This window comes from Mytilus trossulus, chromosome 2, assembly GCF_036588685.1.
Source record: "Mytilus trossulus isolate FHL-02 chromosome 2, PNRI_Mtr1.1.1.hap1, whole genome shotgun sequence".
NCBI lineage: Eukaryota > Metazoa > Mollusca > Bivalvia > Mytilida > Mytilidae > Mytilus > Mytilus trossulus.
In genome coordinates, this window is record NC_086374.1 from 6,382,172 (window position 1) to 6,400,681 (window position 18,510).

The following is an 18,510-nucleotide window of genomic DNA, read 5'->3' on the forward strand; positions in this document are numbered from 1 at the left end:
CTACCTGTACCTCTGGTATAATGGCCAACGTGGAGAATCTCTTAGTTCGAAGAGCTGGCAATAATGAGGTTTATTTTTACTTCGTGATATACCGGCGAAACTCATGCCCCTTTTAATTCGTTGCTGATAAACTCGTGTAGATCCAGGACATAAGTGCTATAAGCCATTTATAAGGGTTTGACTACCTCTACTTCTGGTATAATGGCCTACCTGGAGTATGTCTTAGTTTAGCCAGCTTTCAATAGTTGTTTTTTAGACTTAGGGATATACAAGAGTATTCCCATTGCCCTCTGTTGACCAACACCTACGGGTCTAGGATATTAGTGCTTCGAGCCATTTTAGAAGTAATGCGATATATTGTAAAAGACATGAAATTTCATGTACAAATCATTTATAATGTGAGTATGGTCTGTATTTAACTCCTAAAAGGACATGTTATTTTGAAGTTCAAAATGAAACCTGCCAAAAATATACACATTTTATATCGGACATAAAGCAAAATTTTCGGACAAAAAGCAAAACGGACAAAAAGCAACGGACAAAAAGCAAAAGTTTCGGACAAAAAGCAAAATAATCGGACAAAAGGCAAAACGGACAAAAAGCAACGGACAAAAAGCAAAAGTTTCGGACAAAAAGCAAAATAATCGGACAAAAGGCAAAACGGACAAAAAGCAACGGACAAAAAGCAAAATTATCGGACAAAAAGCAAAAGCGGACAAAAGGGAATTGCGGACAAAAAGCACCGTATCAATTACTTTGGGGGCACTTTTGGCTTCCAATGCTTTCTAAGTTCGTAATGGATTTGGCTTTTCAATTATTTTGACACAAGCGCCAACGAAGAGACGTGAACTACCAAAACATGAGTGTAATAGACTTGTAGGGGCTGTATAGCCAGTCAAGGCCGTTAAAAACTACAATTTGTTGTATCTTTGAAGAGTTTTCTTATTTTAGGAAAAAGGAAACAAGCCTTTCATTGTCCCATTGACATCATCTTAATTGTTTTACAAGGACCATTCTTTTTGACAAGTTGTTGAATTTGAAGTATGGTTTTCCTATGCGTCCGTAACATTAAGTTATTTCCCGGTACTAAAAGGGTTAATGTTACTTATAGTTTGTTTGTAAATCTATTAATTTCTTACTCGTTGTCTTCGTTTAATCTATTTATAGTTAAGGTTTACCCTTCATAAAAGTAAGGAGATGTGGTATATTGTTTTTGAAACAACTATCCACCAAAGTTCAAATGAAGTGTCTGATATCAATTATAGACAACCTTCAACGATAAGGATGTCCCATACTGTAAAGCCCGGCGATAAAGTCCCCAGCATGAAAAGTCTGAAATCATTCATTTGAGAAAACTAACGGATTAATTTATAACAAAACAAATATTACAGATATGAACATTTGAAAACCATTTGATTACTGTATACAGGTTCCTAACTTTAGACAGCCACAAAAGAATGTGTTTTAGATGAACATGTTTAAAGTCGCCAACCATTCACCTAACCTGGAAAGTGGTGTAACAATAACATAAGAACACTATAAAGTAGTTGCAAGGGGCTTAACTCATTAGATCGATATAAAGCAGAAACCATCTAACAACAGTCTAACATTATTTTTTTACATAAATAAGGCCGTTAGTTTTCTCGTTTGAATTGTTTTACATTGTCTTATAGGACCCTTTTATAGCTGACTATGTGGTATGGGCTAAGCCGCTTTGCTTATTGTTGAAGGCCGTACAGTGACCTACAGTTGTTAATGTCTGTGTCATTTTGGTCTTTTGTGGATAGTTGTCTCATTGGCATTCATACCACATCTTCTTTTTTATAACAAGAACTCAGACAGGACATGGCAGGGTGTTTGTATGAATCCCTCACAACCAGGGGCGGATCCAGCCATTTTGAAAAGGGGGACCAACTATATGTCCCCATTTAAATGCATTGATCGGCCAAAAAAAAGGGGGGTTCCAAAACCCCCTTCCCCCCTGGATCCGTCAATGACAACAAAAAAGACATGCAGTACAGATCTGAGAGAAGAATACTCGCAGTTACTGACAGTTAGATCAAAGCCAACAAATACAATTGATCAATTGCTTATAGTTTAAGAAAAACAGACCAAAAACACAAAAACTTAACACTATGCACCATGAAAATGAGTTGAAGGTCAAATGACAACTGCCAGCTAGACATGTACACCTTATAATCATTCCATACACCAAATATCATTGACCTATTGCATTGATCGTCCAAAAAAAGGGGGGGTTCCAAAACCCCCTTCCCCCTGGATCCGTCAATGACAACAAAAAAGACATGCAGTACAGATCTGAGAGAAGAATACTCGCAGTTACTGACAGTTAGATCAAAGCCAACAAATACAATTGATCAATTGCTTATAGTTTAAGAAAAACAGACCAAAAACACAAAAACTTAACACTATGCACCATGAAAATGAGTTGAAGGTCAAATGACAACTGCCAGCTAGACATGTACACCTTATAATCATTCCATACACCAAATATCATTGACCTATTGCATACAGTTTAAGAAAAACAGACCAAAACACAAAAACTTAATTATAACCACTGAACCATGAAAATGCGGTAAAGGTCAGATGACACCTTCCAGTTGGACATGTACACGTTACAGTCCTTCCATACACTGAATATACTAGACCTATTGCTTATAGTATCTGAGATATGGACTTGACCACCAAAACTTAACCTTGTTCACTGATCCATGAAATGAGGTTGAGGTCAAGTGAAAACTGTCTGACAGGCATGAGAACCTTACAAGGTAGGCACATACCAAATATAGTTATCCTATTACTTATAATAAGAGAGAATTTAAATTTACAAAAAATCTTAACTAGTTTTTGAAGTAGTCACTGAACCATGAAAATGAGGTCAAGGACATTGGACATGTAACAGACAGAAACTTCTTAACATGAAGCATCCAAGTCTTCCACCTTCTAAAATATAAAGCTTTTAAGAAGTTAGATAACGCCGTAGCCGCATGTTCACTATTCCTATGTTGAGCTTGCTGCAACAAAAGTCACAGGATAGACAACCAGATGCTCCGCAGGGCGCAGCTTGATACGACCACAGATGTTGAACCCTGAACGGTTGGGGCAAGTATGGACACAACATTCAAGCTGGATTCAGCTCTAAATTTGGATTGTGATTAAATAGTTGACACAGCATAGGTTTCTGACACAGAAGGAATGCGGTCTAATGAACTTTTAAAAAAAATTTGCCTTTGAGCAATTCACTATGCTGTTGAATATTAATCCTCTCAAAAAAATGTTTGAATCAATTTTCTTTTTATTTATGAAATCTGAAATGAAAAAAATTTACCCCCCCCAATTTTTTTTTTTCACATCCCCCTTTCCCTTATTCAAAACTGATCTCAATTCAAATTTCTAATGAAGTTTGCAACAATAACTACTTATTTAAATACATCATAAAATATAAAAAATGTAAAAAAAGTGCTTGTTATCACTGACAATGACTGAATGGTAAAGATTGTTTTAATCTATCAGTTGGTAGTAAAAGTGAATATACATTGTATATATATTGTATAAAACAATGATTTAAGTTGATTCAACTACTATTCTGGACAAAGAAAGATAACTCCAATTGAAATCCAATTGGAAATATTTGCTATTGCACAATACTGTGCAATTGAAGATTTCTTGCTATTGCTGAATTTATAACTGTGCAATTGAAAATTTCTTGCTATTGCTCAATACTTAATATAATAATTTTGGATCCTGATTTGGACCAACTTGAAAACCAGGCCCATAATCAAAAATCTAAGTACATGTTTAGATTCAGCATATCAAAGAGGCCCAAGAATTAAATTTTTGTTAAAATCAAACTTATTTTTATTTTGGACCCTTTGGACCTTAATGTAGACAAATTTGAAACGGGACCAAAAATTAAGAATCTACATACACAGTTAGACTCTGCATATCAAAGAACCCCAATTATTCAATTTTTGATGAAATCAAACAAAGTTTAATTTTGGACCCTTTGGGCCCTTTATTCCTAAACTGTTTGGACCAAAACTCCCAAAATCAATACCAACCTTCCTTTTATGGTCAAAAACCTTATGTTTAAATTTCATAGATTTCTATTTATAAATACTAAAGTTATGGTGCGAAAACCAAGAATAAACAGCTGCGCCATGAGCGCATGATACGCCCGAGGTCTTGTGTGGAAGTTTTATGCAATAATCATAAATAGTTTCTGAGAAAGTTTTAAGCAATAACCATATATTGTTTTTGAGACACGGCGGGACATGTGAAACCCCCAACCCTGTTTTTTTTTACAAAAAACTAAATATCACTAAAATAAAATTTTGAATCAAAACCAAAAAGTATACAGATCTTTAGATTAATATAACAAAGAAGTGTGTAAAGTTTTAAGCAATAATCATAAATTGTTTTTGAGATACGGCACAACATGTAAAAAAAAAACCCTCCCCCTTTTTTACAAAATACTCAATAACTCAAAAATGGAATTTTGAATCATCACCAAAAAGAATACAGATCTTTAGATTAATATAACAAAGAAGTGTGTAAAGTTTTAAGCAATAATCATAAATCGTTTTTGAGATATGGTGCGACATGTAAAAAAACCCTCCCCCTTTTTTACAAAATACTCAATAACTCAAAAATAAAATTTTGAATCATCACCAAAAAGTATACAGATATTAAGATTAATATAACTAAGAAGTGTTTAAAGTTTTAAGCCATAATCAAGAATTGTTTTTGAGATACGGTGCGACATGTGAAAAAAACACACCCCTGTTTTAGTTACAAAGTGCCGTAACTCAAAAAGTTTTAATCTTATTTTCACCAAAAAGTATACAGATCATTTGACCATCATAACAAACAACTATGTTAAGTTTCATGAAATTTGGATAAGTCGTTCTCAAGTTACGGTGCGACATGTTTACGCCGGACAGACAGACGGACGGACAGACAGACAGACAAGACAGATGGACGGACTTAAACTAAAGTTATAGTGCGAAAACCAAGCAAATGCTTATTTGGGCCCTTTTTGGCCCCTAATTCCTAAAATGTTGGGACCAAAACTCCCAAAATCAATCCCAACCTTCCTTTTGTGGTCATAAACCTTGTGTTAAAATTTCATAGATTTCTATTCACTTTTACTAAAGTTAGAGTGCGAAAACTAAAAGTATTCGGACGACGACGACGCCAACGTGATAGCAATATACGACGAAATTTTTTTCAAATTTTGCGGTCGTATAAAAACCGGATAATCTGTTCTTTCCCCAATTCTTAGACAGTTTTGCACTTGACAAAAGTAAGCTTTGCTAATGTATCTTCATTCATTACAAATTCACTTCTAACTTTTCATCAGACATTGCTGATAACTTTTCTTCAGACGTCCCCAATATGTTCTGCTTTGTCTCATAGTCGTAATATAAGTGACTAAACAAAGTGATATATGTGAAGGGAAGGACAATAATGAAATATTTTTTGTTGATTTTATAAACATCAATCAATTAACCATTTACTGTGGATTCATTCATTTTTGTGGTTATCAATTTTCTTGGATTGCTGAAAACTTACATTTTCGTGGATATTTGATATCATGGTTTTGTCTATCTCTGTATACAATGTCTTTAAAAATATGTTATTCGTTTAACACTTGAATTCGTGGTTCACATGTACCCTAGAAAATTGGTATCCAACAAATAAAAATAAATCCACAGTAGTTATTGATATGTAACTATTTTCCACTTTCATGAAATACATAAAAGACACAGAAGATTATTTTCTTTCTTTTTACTATAAAATGAATATGAAATGACAGATACTGATAATCGTATAGCAAATTATCATAAGTACACAGATTTAAATGATGATCAAACTATTAAACAGTCTAACAAACAAAACAGTTCCATCAATATTAGATGTTTTTCAAAAAACAAACTACATATTTACTATCATTATTCATATACACCTTTCATAAGAATATGAAATTACATCAATATAGTACATGTAATATCTTACAAATATTCTTTTATTTCCTCTGCAATTGTTTTAAGTTGTATTTAAATGCCACAGCTGCTACCACTGGGGTTAAGTTGCCTAGCATCTTAAAGTTGTAGCAAGATGGTTTCTTTTTTATCATATAAACTTGATTGAGTTATCTTTACAAATTCAACTCCTATAAGATTATAAAGATCTACAATTAATTTGAAGAAGTAACTTAATTGCTCTGTTTATATTTCCAAAGCAAACATTCATAAAGCCAAGATCTTTAAACCAAGAAACTAATTTTACAAACACATAATACAACACAATATGGTGTGAAAACACCCCTATATGAAAACAATAAAACAACAAAACATGAGAATGTTCCTCTTTAAAAAAAAAAAGGCACCACAAATTGTTTTTTAAAATTCAATTACACACTATTCTTATCTATGAGACATTATTTTATTGTGCTTTGCTTGAATAAGTTTTAAAAGAAGTCTTTAAATGGAAATATTTAATTTATTCCTTGCTTTTTAAAAATAAGCATTTAATGTAAGAAATATTTTTCTTAATCTTATTTTTAACTTTCCGAGTTATGAAACATATGGTAAATTCAGTGGTACCAGTATGTGTGTTGGCATTTTTTCAAGGATAAACGAATGCTGCTCCTTTTGTCAGTAAACACAAATAGTATTTTACATTAAATTATGGCCATGCTCTAAAAGTTCTTTAAATGTATTGATGTAAAATAATACTTCAGAAAGTATAAAGGAATATAAAATAACTTAGTAAAAACTTAATTTCAAAATACAATATATATCAAAAAGTGTTTATTTTCTTATATCTTGTCTGGCATCAGAGATGGGTCCGATTACTTTCAATGTAATTGATTAAATTACAATTACTTTGTCATTTGAACGATTAAATTAAATTAATGATTACATCATTTCTGAAAGTGTCTGATTAAATTAATGATTACATTGGCAAAGTAATCATGATTACATCTGATTACAATGAATTAAAAAAAACAATTTTGCATGATGTGAATGATGAAGAACGAAAGACAATTATTTCTACAAATCAAGTTTTCAAATAATCCAAATATAATTTCATTTTGCTCATTATTTAATAGTAAAAAACAATCTGTCTTAAGGAAACTGTGTTTATTTATTAAGTGTATTAATAAAAAAGTTTGTCCCTCCATGTAAATGTAATCGCATAAGCATCTTACCGATCATTTTTCCTTCTTATACCATTAATTATACATGTTACTAAACATGTATGTCATCATATTAACTGTATTTGTTACCTCAACTAGTGTGTCTGTATTTATATTGTATGTTTCTCTGTAAACTTGTATCTAGTTTTTAGAGAATAAAGTATCTATCTATCTAATGAATAAACGTTTAATATATAACTATAGCATTTTTATGACAGTATTGTGTTTGCTACCTTATAAAATGATAACTTCAAACTTCATCTATTTAATAAACCTCAAAAGTTCACTTCATACATACATGAACATTGTGTCATTGACACTGCTTACGACCCATTGCACTTTATCATCATTAATCTCTGAATTATTTTGACTTCAATTTAATATAGCTTTATAAAAACGTTTGCTGTTTGTCTTCTGACATATTCTAGACTTTAATTTATATTTGTTTCCAGGTACAGTTTATGGGAGTTAAAATATGGATGAAATTGTACCAGTTTAATCAAATTGTAAACAACATACAAGTGCTAAAAATCATTGCATTTTACATGTCCAGTCCAAATACATACACAAATTTGCTTATTTTAAACAAGATATTTGTCCAATTTTTAATTAATTTTGTGCTGATTAGATAAATTATCACTTGTCTGATTTATCCTTTACCATATATATTGTCCTACAGCTATACTCAGTTGGTAATTGCAATAAAAACAACCCTTAATTGGTTTCCTACCTGTCAATTCAAAGATGACAAAAATCACAACATGAACAAAAGATTATAATTAAGGGTTAAAGAAAAGTATTACTTGAATATAACAGTCATTATCAAATATATATATGTACATCTTTGAATTGTGAATATATGTACAATATCTTTTACTAAGGCCAGAAACATATAATTGTATTAAATGTCTCTTCTTAAACTATTGATGAGTTTTCAATACTGTAACAGTTTATTTTTTACTAAAGTCTACAAACCAATTATCATGTTTTATAAAAAATAAAGTAAACCAAACTATCTTAACATGTTCAACATAAATTGAATAAGAATAACAAAAAGTTTCCTTTATTGACCATAAACACAGTTTAAATTTTTTTTCATTGTTATCAGAATGTAATCATAAAGTAATCAGGATTACAGGGTATTTTGAAAAGTAATTGATTAAATTAAATTACATGTAATCAGATTTTTGGCTGATTAATGATTACAATGATTACTTGAAGAATTGTAATCAATTACAGCTGATTAACGATTACAATTACAATTACCCCAACTCTGTCTGGCATACATTATGTATATCACATAACAGACCATTCTCATATAATTCAATTAGATAGGTTCTAAAATGGGAATGAGCTGGAAAGAGTTAAAATTTTGTATTGAAATACATGAATATTTAACACATTTACTAATTATGAAATAATGGAAAGGTAAGAAAGAGAACAATAGCAGATATTACTTCAATTATAATTTAAAATAGTGTACCTGTATGTGTATACAGACTACAGGTTTCCTACATGTTATAACCAAGTTTGTTAAAAATGTGTCATTGCTCCAGAAGTGGGAACACTAGGAATGACCTGCACTAATTAGTTTTAAACATTTGGAAGCAGACCACGTTTACCATGATTACAAAATACACTCTTTAAAATTTACAGCAAATTATAAACCTGTCAAACTTACTGTTTTTAAATCCATTTAAACCACTGTAAAACATATACATAAATATTCTCCAAATGGTCTTTATGACTTAAAATACTGATTATATAGTGATATGATGTAATACTTTCACAAGACATTTAAAAGGTGCTTTCTTATGATATATTGTCGATAGAAATGTTAAATCTTACGTAAAAAGTTAAATGAAAAATGTGAAATCTCCTGAATTAAAAAAAAGTGCAGTTCTCATAATTTTTTGTTTAAATGTCAAGTATTAAATCACAAGAATAAAGAAGATGTTGTCAGATTCATTTAAACTATTCCAAGAAGCATGCTGAGGTAACATGCTCTTCTAAGTCAAATGCTTTCCATTACACTGAAAAATGTTTCCATTTTTTCTCAAAACAATGTATTTTTCCATATAAAAGATACATAACTACACAATATCCAATAGTCAAACATGCAATTTCTGTACTTAAAATTTCTTGAGTGTTTTCTTAATCAATGCCATCCTCTGAAAGATAGAAAAATGTTTTATAGAGATATCATAATCATAATTCCTTGAAGCATGTTTCTGATTGGCTAATCTGTTTAATATACAAAATACAGAACTTTGACTAATAATGGTTTTTCTTTTACAAGTTGTGACTTGGATGGAGAGCTGTCTAATTGGCACTCAAACCTCATCTTCTTATATCTACATATATGTGTATAATTGTGAGGTATTTATAGTTGTGGTTTGAGAAACATTTATTATTTCAATAAAAAGTCTTGTCTTATGGGAGTCAACCACTTCCATATTGTTTTTATATTTAAAAAAAAAATTAAAAGGATGTGACAACAAATGAGATAACTGGTTTGATGTTGCTTTTTAATAAATACACTTTTGACATCACTTTTGGTTAAATATTTATTAGTATGGGACTATGCCATCACAAACATTAAATGTTTAGCATAACAGTTATTGAGTACTATGCATTCCAAAACATATAATATATCAATTAAGTTATTAGGTACATCTATGATCATAAATTCAATAAAATAAACAATAATTGGTAAATTAAGGTAGCTCATGTGTACACTCGGTCTATATCTTAATGAAATGTGCAAATTTCCAGTATAGAAGGTGATTCATATGTAAGGCTTTTCATGATAAAAACAGAAAATGACATGTTTTATCATATTTACAGATGTATTATACAAAAAGATTTTTTTTGTTTGATCCAATTTTGCATCATAAGGGTAGACAACTCAAATGTAAAGGGAGATAATTCAGGTATAAAAGTAACTTTTACAATAGAACGTGTTGGGATTTAACTAATTCTTTATTATAACAAGAAAACAACCTTTCTTTTCTTTTCTTATCTGTAAGCATATTATTAGAGCTATCTTTTGGTCCTTGTATTTGTATCTTAAGATGTCAATACATTTTAGTTAACTTGGCAAATATAAACCAATTGCTGTATTTTTTTTTTCTTTACTATTTTATTATACTCAACATAAGTTTTGTATTTTAGATTACTACAACTCAAATGTAAAGGGAGATAATTCAGGTATAAAAGTAACTTTTACAATAGAACGTGTTGGGATTTAACTAATTCTTTATTATAACAAGAAAACAACCTTTCTTTTCTTTTCTTATCTGTAAGCATATTATTAGAGCTATCTTTTGGTCCTTGTATTTGTATCTTAAGATGTCAATACATTTTAGTTAACTTGGCAAATATAAACCAATTGCTGTATTTTTTTTTTCTTTACTATTTTATTATACTCAACATAAGTTTTGTATTTTAGATTACTACAGGTTTTTAAATGGGAATAAAGTAGAAAATGCAAGAAACGATATCTTTTTCCACATATTCACATTTATTTTGGAGTAACTTCAGCACCTGTATTGACAACACCTATTGTTGTGCTACCTCATGTGACATGTTTATTTCGCGTATGAAATTATTGGGTTTTTATTTCACTTGGAAATTATGAATTTCATTGCAACCAATGCAATATTATGTTTTCTCAGTCCTCAGATTATGTGTGATTGTGAAAGAACTCATATGACTTGCTAGACCAAGTTCTCCTACCTGTTTATGAGCTTCTGTTGTGGCTGCTTTCTTGTATGGCCTTAACTCATCTGAACCGTATCCTGGCACATATATGTTCCAATTCCTCTCTGTAATAATTAGCAAATATCAAACTGTAATATTGCACTATGAACAAAACAAAAGTTATAATTGAAACTTAACAAGAAGATTCTACTTTTTCTTAATTATAATTGAAAAGAGGACAACACAGTTTGCATAAAATACATCAGCAATAAGTTTTTTTTTGTGTCACAAATAATTTTAGTAATATTGATTTTGACTTGTCAAATAAAACAAGAGGCTCTCAAGAGCCTGAATCGCTCACCTTAATTCTTTTGGTTAAATCTCTCATCAATGATTATTTTGGCTTTTCAATTTATTTAAATGTTCTTTGGATCGTCCTATTTTCTTCAAAAGCCAAAAAAAATAATCATTTTCTCCTATGTTCTATTTTAGCCATAGGAGCTATGTTTCTTGACATACAAGGAAATAAAATATAAAATTTATACTAGATACCCTGAAACTCATTTAGCCTAAGTTTGGCTAAAATTGATACAGCAGTTTCAAAGGAGAAGATTTTTTAAAGTAACTCAACATGATGAACAAATTGTGAAAAAAGTCTTTAAACAGGTAACTCCTTAAGGGGTCAATTGAAAATTTTGGTCAAATTGACTTATTTGTAGATCTTACTATGCTGAACATTATTGCTGTTTACAGTTTATCTCTATCTATAATAATATTCAAGATAATAAACAAAAACAGCAAAATTTCCTTAAAATTATCATTTCAGGGGCAGCAACCCAACAACAGGTTGTCTGATTCATCTGAAAATTTCAGGGCAGATAGATCTTGACCTGATAAACAATATATCCCCATGTCAGATTTGCTCTAAATGCTTTGGTTTTTGAGTTATAAGCCAAAAACTGCATTTGACCCCTATGTTCTATTTTTAGCAATGGCGACCAGGTTTGTTGATAGATCAAAACTTCGGATACAATTTACAAACTAGATACCCTAAGGAACATTCAGTTTAAGTTTGGAAGTATTTGGCCCAGTAGTTTCAGAGGAGAAGATTTTTGTAAAAGATTACTAAGATTTACGAAAAATGGTTAAAAATTGACTATAAAGGGCAATAACTCCTAAAGGGGTCAACTGACCATTTCCATCATGTTGACTTATTTGTAAATCTTACTTTGCTGAACATTATTGCTGTTACAGTTTATCTCTATCTATAATAATATTCAAGATAATAACCAAAAACAGCAAAATTTCCTTAAAATTACCAATTAAGGGGCAGCAACCCAACAAAGGGTTGTCTGATTCATCTTGATGAATAGATCTTGACCTGATAAACAATATTACCCCATGCCAGATTTGCTCTAAATGCTTTGGTTTTTGAGTTATAAGCCAAAAACTGCATTTGACCTATGTTCTATTTTTAGCAATGGTGACCATGTTTGTTGATAGATCAAAACTTCGGATACAATTTATAAACTAGATACCCTAAGGAACATTCAGTTAAAGTTTGGAAGTATTTGGCCCAGTAGTTTCAGAGGAGAAGATTCTTGAAATAGTTTACGACGACAGACGACGACGGACGCCAAGTGATGGCATAAGCTCACTTGAGCTAAAAATATGGTAAGTAAATGTTTTTAGAGATGAATTCTTTTCATTTACTAAGTAATTTATACATCCACCTGCCATGTCCGCAGATTGAAAATAATCTAATCCCTATAACAGTAATAACAAACCTAAATGCATCTGTACATCTTTAACCTCTAATGTATTAGATTTTCTGTGTTTAGCTATCTTACATGCTGCACCAACAACATTTTCTATAAAATCATCAGCTATGTGCATTAACACCTGTAAAATAATATCATATAAGTACGTATGTATCAAGATTTAAATTTTTATTAGGAAATATCAGATTTTCTACCTACTATTAATAATAATATGGGTTTTTTCAAGCTTTCAAGTTATCTGACTTATAATAATGAGTAATTTTGCATCCATTTGAATTGCTTACTCTAAACCTGACCTTATTTCTTCCTTGGTGATACCCTGTAATTGTTTTTAGTAGATTTTATGTCCTATAATCAAAAAGCCATGTCAGGCAATAAATGATAGAATTTGTGCTAAGATTTTATACATATTACATGGAATTCATTGATAACAAGTGAAACTGCGAGCTACTGCTCACTGATGATACCCCCGCCGCAAGTGGATAATATTAATAGTGTAAAAATATGCAAGTGTTTGGTAAACAGGAAGTTGTCGAGTGATGAATCTGAAAACGCATCACACGGTATAGTTGACTTATATAAATCCTGAAACTAAATTTCAGAAATCCTTGTATTGTAGTTCCTGAGAAAAATGTGACGAAATTTCCAACTTGGCTATCATGTGTAAAATCATACAAGTGTTCGGTAAACAGGAAGTTGTCAAGTGATCAATCTGAAAATGCATCACACGGTATAGCTGACTTAGATAAACCCTGAAACCAAATTTCAGAAATCCTTGTATTGTATTTCCTAAGAAAAATGCGACGAAAAATATTCATGGGACGGACAGACTGACTGACTGACGGAAGGACAGACAGAGGTAGAACAGTATACCCCCCTTTTTTAAAGTGGGGGTATAATTATATAACTGCTGGTCTTTTTTAAGATTTATGTACCAATGATTATGAATATACTAAGTCAGGAGTCTGTAATTCGGTGGTTGCTGTGTAACATATTTGTTTTTCGTTTATTTGTTGTATATTTATTAGGCTGTTAGTTTTCTCATTTGAATATTTTCACATTTGAGATTTGGGTCATTTTATAGCTGGATGCGGTATGGGCAATGGTCAGTGTTGGAGGCTGTACTGTGACCTACAACTGTTAATTGCTGTGTCATTTGGTCTCTTGAAGAGTTGACTCATTGGCAATCATTCCATATATTCTTTTTTATAAGTAAGTTGACACACAGAGTTATCTCCAATTGTGTTCTCCTTTTACAGTTATTCAGGATGTTAACTTTTTTTACTTTCTATTCAGCAATTAAATATTTTAAAAAAACTTAAGTGTATGAGTTCACTCTTGACTTTAATTTATGATATAAGGTTTGTGTTGCTCAATGTTTAGTTTGTCAAATGTTTTTTTTTTGTTGACTGTGGCTGTTTCACTTCAACTTTGTTTTCAATTGTTCCCACTGTATCTTCTTTCATTTTTAAACAACAAATTGTGGCTTGTAGAAAGGAAGAACTTTTATTTTGAAGTGTTTAAGTCTTTTTACATAGTATGATTGCAGAATGTAGATTTACAAAAGTAATAGCAACAAAATTTACAAAATTAATTAATAATCTTGTTGATACTTTAAAATACAATCCCTTTTGATTCCAAAACTTATATTTCATTGAAATCATTACTATCCATGAAAACCTTTTTGTAATCCATGGGACTCAATCTGATGTGTTGTTCATAGAGTAAACATAGTTTTGCTCACAAGGCAGCCAGGGTGTTATATTTCTTGTTTTATTTAATCACATTTTGACATGGTTGGGCCTTTTAACTTACTGTAATATGTGACTCATTGCTGACAGCCATACAGTGAACTTTAGTTGCTTACATGTATATCTATATTTTTTGGTCTCTGGTTGAAAATAACAACTTGAGATGTGTCTTATTAGCAATTATACTGCAACTTTTAATCTAAAACTGGTTTTTTTTATCATTTTTTATACCATGTATACATTCTATCATAAATGTAATCTTTAGCACTATTGTAAAGATACCATAGCTACAACATCCTTGGGAGTACACTTCTATACCTCTTCTACATCATCATCCAGCTGTTCCATTGGATCAACCTCTTTAACAAGCTCCTGTAATCTTCTTTTATCTAATACTTTAGTGTCTTGTACACCCATGCTTGATTGGCCTGAGGAAGGTATTGGCTGTCTTATTGCCAGACCTGGCTGACCTAAGGTCATCACTGGTGTAGTAGCTGAAGATGTCACACCAACTGGTATAGAACTACTTCCAGTCACTAACTGTCCTTGCTGGTGAGTCTGATAATTGAAATTGATACAGTTGTAACAGATTTAAAACAAAAGCTTAATCATTCATTATTCTGCTTTTTTGAAAATTTGCAAAAGTAATAAATGCAAGAATGAACTAGTTGTCATGCATACTTTCCCCACTTGTTATTCAAAGTATTGGAAAACAAAATGATGGTGTCTAACAAATCTGATAGACACACATCTTACAACTCATCACTCTTCATAATCTGCTGGCAACATTTGAAGTCATTCGGAGAAAAAAGTAACAAAAAAAATCATTCAACATATAAAAAATTCATAGTATCTACAAACAGAAGTACTAACATGTTAAAATTCATCACTTTTCGCAGCTAACCAAATATGAAGTCATTTTGTTTAGAAGTATCTGTGAAAAGTGATGAAAATATTTGTTTGACAAATCAAATGGAACTAAAAAAATCGGAATGAAAAAGGTGATTGTAATATAACACATTATTTTAAAGAGGGGATATATCATAGAAAAAAATAACATGTGAATCAATGTGACATAATCAATTTTTTTTCAGTCATTCTTTATGAAACGTATAGCTTTGCTTCACTGAATGTACATTTTTTTTTTCAAAATAAAGATACATGTAATCAGCACTTTCCTGTGGTCTTAGAGTGTTTTTGTTAAAAGAAAAAGCTACTTATAAGTTGTTGCAAAAACGGATTCTGGCATTTAAGTTCCTTAAATAGTAGAGGTAGATCATTGAGATTGGATGTGACAGATCGCATCTTTTTGTTTCCCTTTGTTGAGTTTTATTTGTTTTAGATCTATGCAAACTATGACTAGATTATGTTCTTACTGTGTTGTGATACTGGACATTTGAAGGCTGTCCAGGTAAATTAGAAGTTACTTGTACTTGATTCATCTCTGTATAAGCACATACATGTATACCATACTACAGTCTGAAAAATAGATTAAAAGAGTGCACAGTGAAATGTCTAGCCTGCATGCTTTCTGATCTGATGATTGAATTCCTGTTGAATGTCTTACAAACAAAGGTTATAATAATAAACACAAAAAATGAAATGATAAGTAATTAATTTGATCAAATATATAATCAATGTATAACTAAAGGTTCAAATAGGTTAAATGTAAACAGATAGAATTATCAAATAAATATCATTAAAAATCTTGTTTAAAGATAATGAATTAAATCAAAGTTTTATCCATTGTCTATACATTACAAGCTCTAGAAATTGATCAGCCTCTCTTGTGCATTTTAAATGGACATTATATATAATACACACACAAAAAATCTCATATTCAGACAAACATACATACTATTTTCATAATATGGGGACAAAGTCCCCAATAACAGTAAAAAAATCAATGAAATTATTTTTTTTTAAATCGGGAAAATTTTCCCGGAATTTTTATTGCACTAATGAACTCAAAATCATTCAACTTTTTTGATGTTATGTTTTGAATTCCTGCATCTGCGCAGAAATCTACAATGTACTTCCTTTTTCCGGTCTTGTTTGTATGAAACTTTGAGTAAAATATATATTTATCAGTCTAGTGTAAAATAAGAAGGAACGCAATACCATCATCATTTTTAATAATTCCTTGATATGAAAAAAACATTACTTGATGATAGTGTTTCTTTGTTTACATTGCATATGACGTCATCACTTAAATAACATCACAATTAAAATCCCTACCAACAGAACCAAAATCAGAAACTTTATGGTATTTCTGTTTCTTTTTTTTAACAAATATTTAAGTTACAAAAAAAATAGTTCATACAGACTTCGTCCCCATTTACAGGTAATGACTGCCTCATATTAAGACATAGAACACGTTAACAGCAAGCATTCAAGCACATAACCTAGAGTAAAATTTCAGTTTTTGTTGTCTCTGCTTGTATACTTCGCCGACTCTAAACAAAGCTTATTTATAACCAAAATAAAATAATACTCATGACACTGTATAAAGTATAGTGTTATGCAGATAAATAATTTTAAATTACAAAATCAAAGCAGACTACATTAGCATCACATGACTGCCCGTTGTAACTGGACATTGGCTGGATATATCTTTCAGCATATATTTACTTTTATATATTACCTATATATATTATGTGTAAAGGGGATTTCTTTTTAAATATACTACATTTCGAAAATGAAATCAAAACATAAACCGGAAGTATGACATAGAAACTAAATTAAAATCGGAATCCGTTCGCCCAAACCTATTCACGCTCGCCCTATTATTGTTCGACCCTTTCACGTTTACATCCACCCTTTTAAAGGTGTTGTGATGGATACGTTTTTAAAAATGATTTTGGTACCGTACTGCTATTATTAGTTAAAGACAATAAGTGTGTTTATTGCATTGAAATAACTAAAGTGACATGCTTTTGGTTTAAAAAAAAAGAAAGCTGATTACTTTCAACAGTTTGTGACGAGTTTGATATATCCGTTTGGAATCTTCTGTCTTTCTTTTACAAGTTTTACTAAGAAGGGACCATAGATTAGGGTGCCGTTAACAACTCTTCGATTTGGGCAAAAACAGTTAAAAAATATGCAAAAATGCTGATAACAGTTAACAAAGTGGGTTGAAAACAGTGAACAGCTTTAATTTATCCTAGATAACAGTTAACAACACCTAGAGAAGGGCCAAAACAGATTATCATAAAAAAGCATTGCCCCCCCTTTAATCTTGTCTTGGATTATTAAGAAGATAGAGAGATTTTCGTCAAGAACTATCAAAGTCTTTTTTTTTAATGTTGTAGAGTACACAGTGCACACAGACCTAGATAAATGGCACGTACTCTTTATAGCAGTCGGCTAGGTTTTTTTCTTTTTAATAATACGTTGTATGTATTTGAATAATTTCCAAATCTGAATGTTATTTTCTTTGATATCTATCTTCTATCCAATTGTCATGAATTGTCGATCTAATTTGTGTGTGTGTTATTTCAATTTCCATTTCCCCATTTAATTCTTGGCGTCGATATTAATTATTTCTGTCCGCTTTTATTTCCGCCGTTTAGCAACACCCGCTAAAACATAAAAAGGTTTTATTTTTGTGAATTATTTTGACAACATGGACATTTTAAATGCATATTGTCATAATATGCATTTAATAAAGGTTCATGACAAAATCTCTCTATCTTCTTAATGATCCAAGACTAAATTGTTGTAAAACTTGTAAAAGAAAGGCATATAAGATTCCAAACGGCTATCTAACTCGTCACAAACAGTTAAAAGCAATCAGCTTTCATTTTTTTAAACCAATTGCCCGATGGCATACCGGTCTAGATCCTTGATATAATATGCAAATTTTAAGAGTAGTAGGTAATTCATGTGCAAGAATTGCCATTTCAATATGGGAAATGCTATATGCGATATTTTATCATATTTATGGTTGTATTTTACCCCAAAAAAAACCCAGAAATTTTTGTATGATTCAGGTACTTTTACAATACTTTTATGACATTATTTAGGATGGTCTTAGGACGTGTCTGAGACA

At 30.9% G+C, this 18,510-nt stretch overlaps 1 protein-coding gene across 1 annotated transcript; it reads right to left on the reverse strand.

The window, feature by feature from the left end:
* Positions 1-5,847: 5,847 nt before the first annotated feature.
* On the reverse strand, positions 5,848-17,190 carry LOC134706371 (transcription initiation factor TFIID subunit 12-like). The gene is made up of 7 exons (XM_063565258.1): positions 17,104-17,190; positions 15,836-15,938; positions 14,778-15,017; positions 12,715-12,829; positions 10,964-11,052; positions 8,498-9,396; positions 5,848-6,850 (listed from the first exon to the last, which is right to left on the reverse strand). Exons 2-6 carry the CDS (start codon positions 15,899-15,901, stop codon positions 9,358-9,360), a joined length of 549 nt encoding a protein of 182 aa, XP_063421328.1. The 5' UTR covers positions 15,902-15,938; positions 17,104-17,190; the 3' UTR covers positions 5,848-6,850; positions 8,498-9,357.
* Between the last annotated feature and the right edge of the window lie 1,320 nt (positions 17,191-18,510).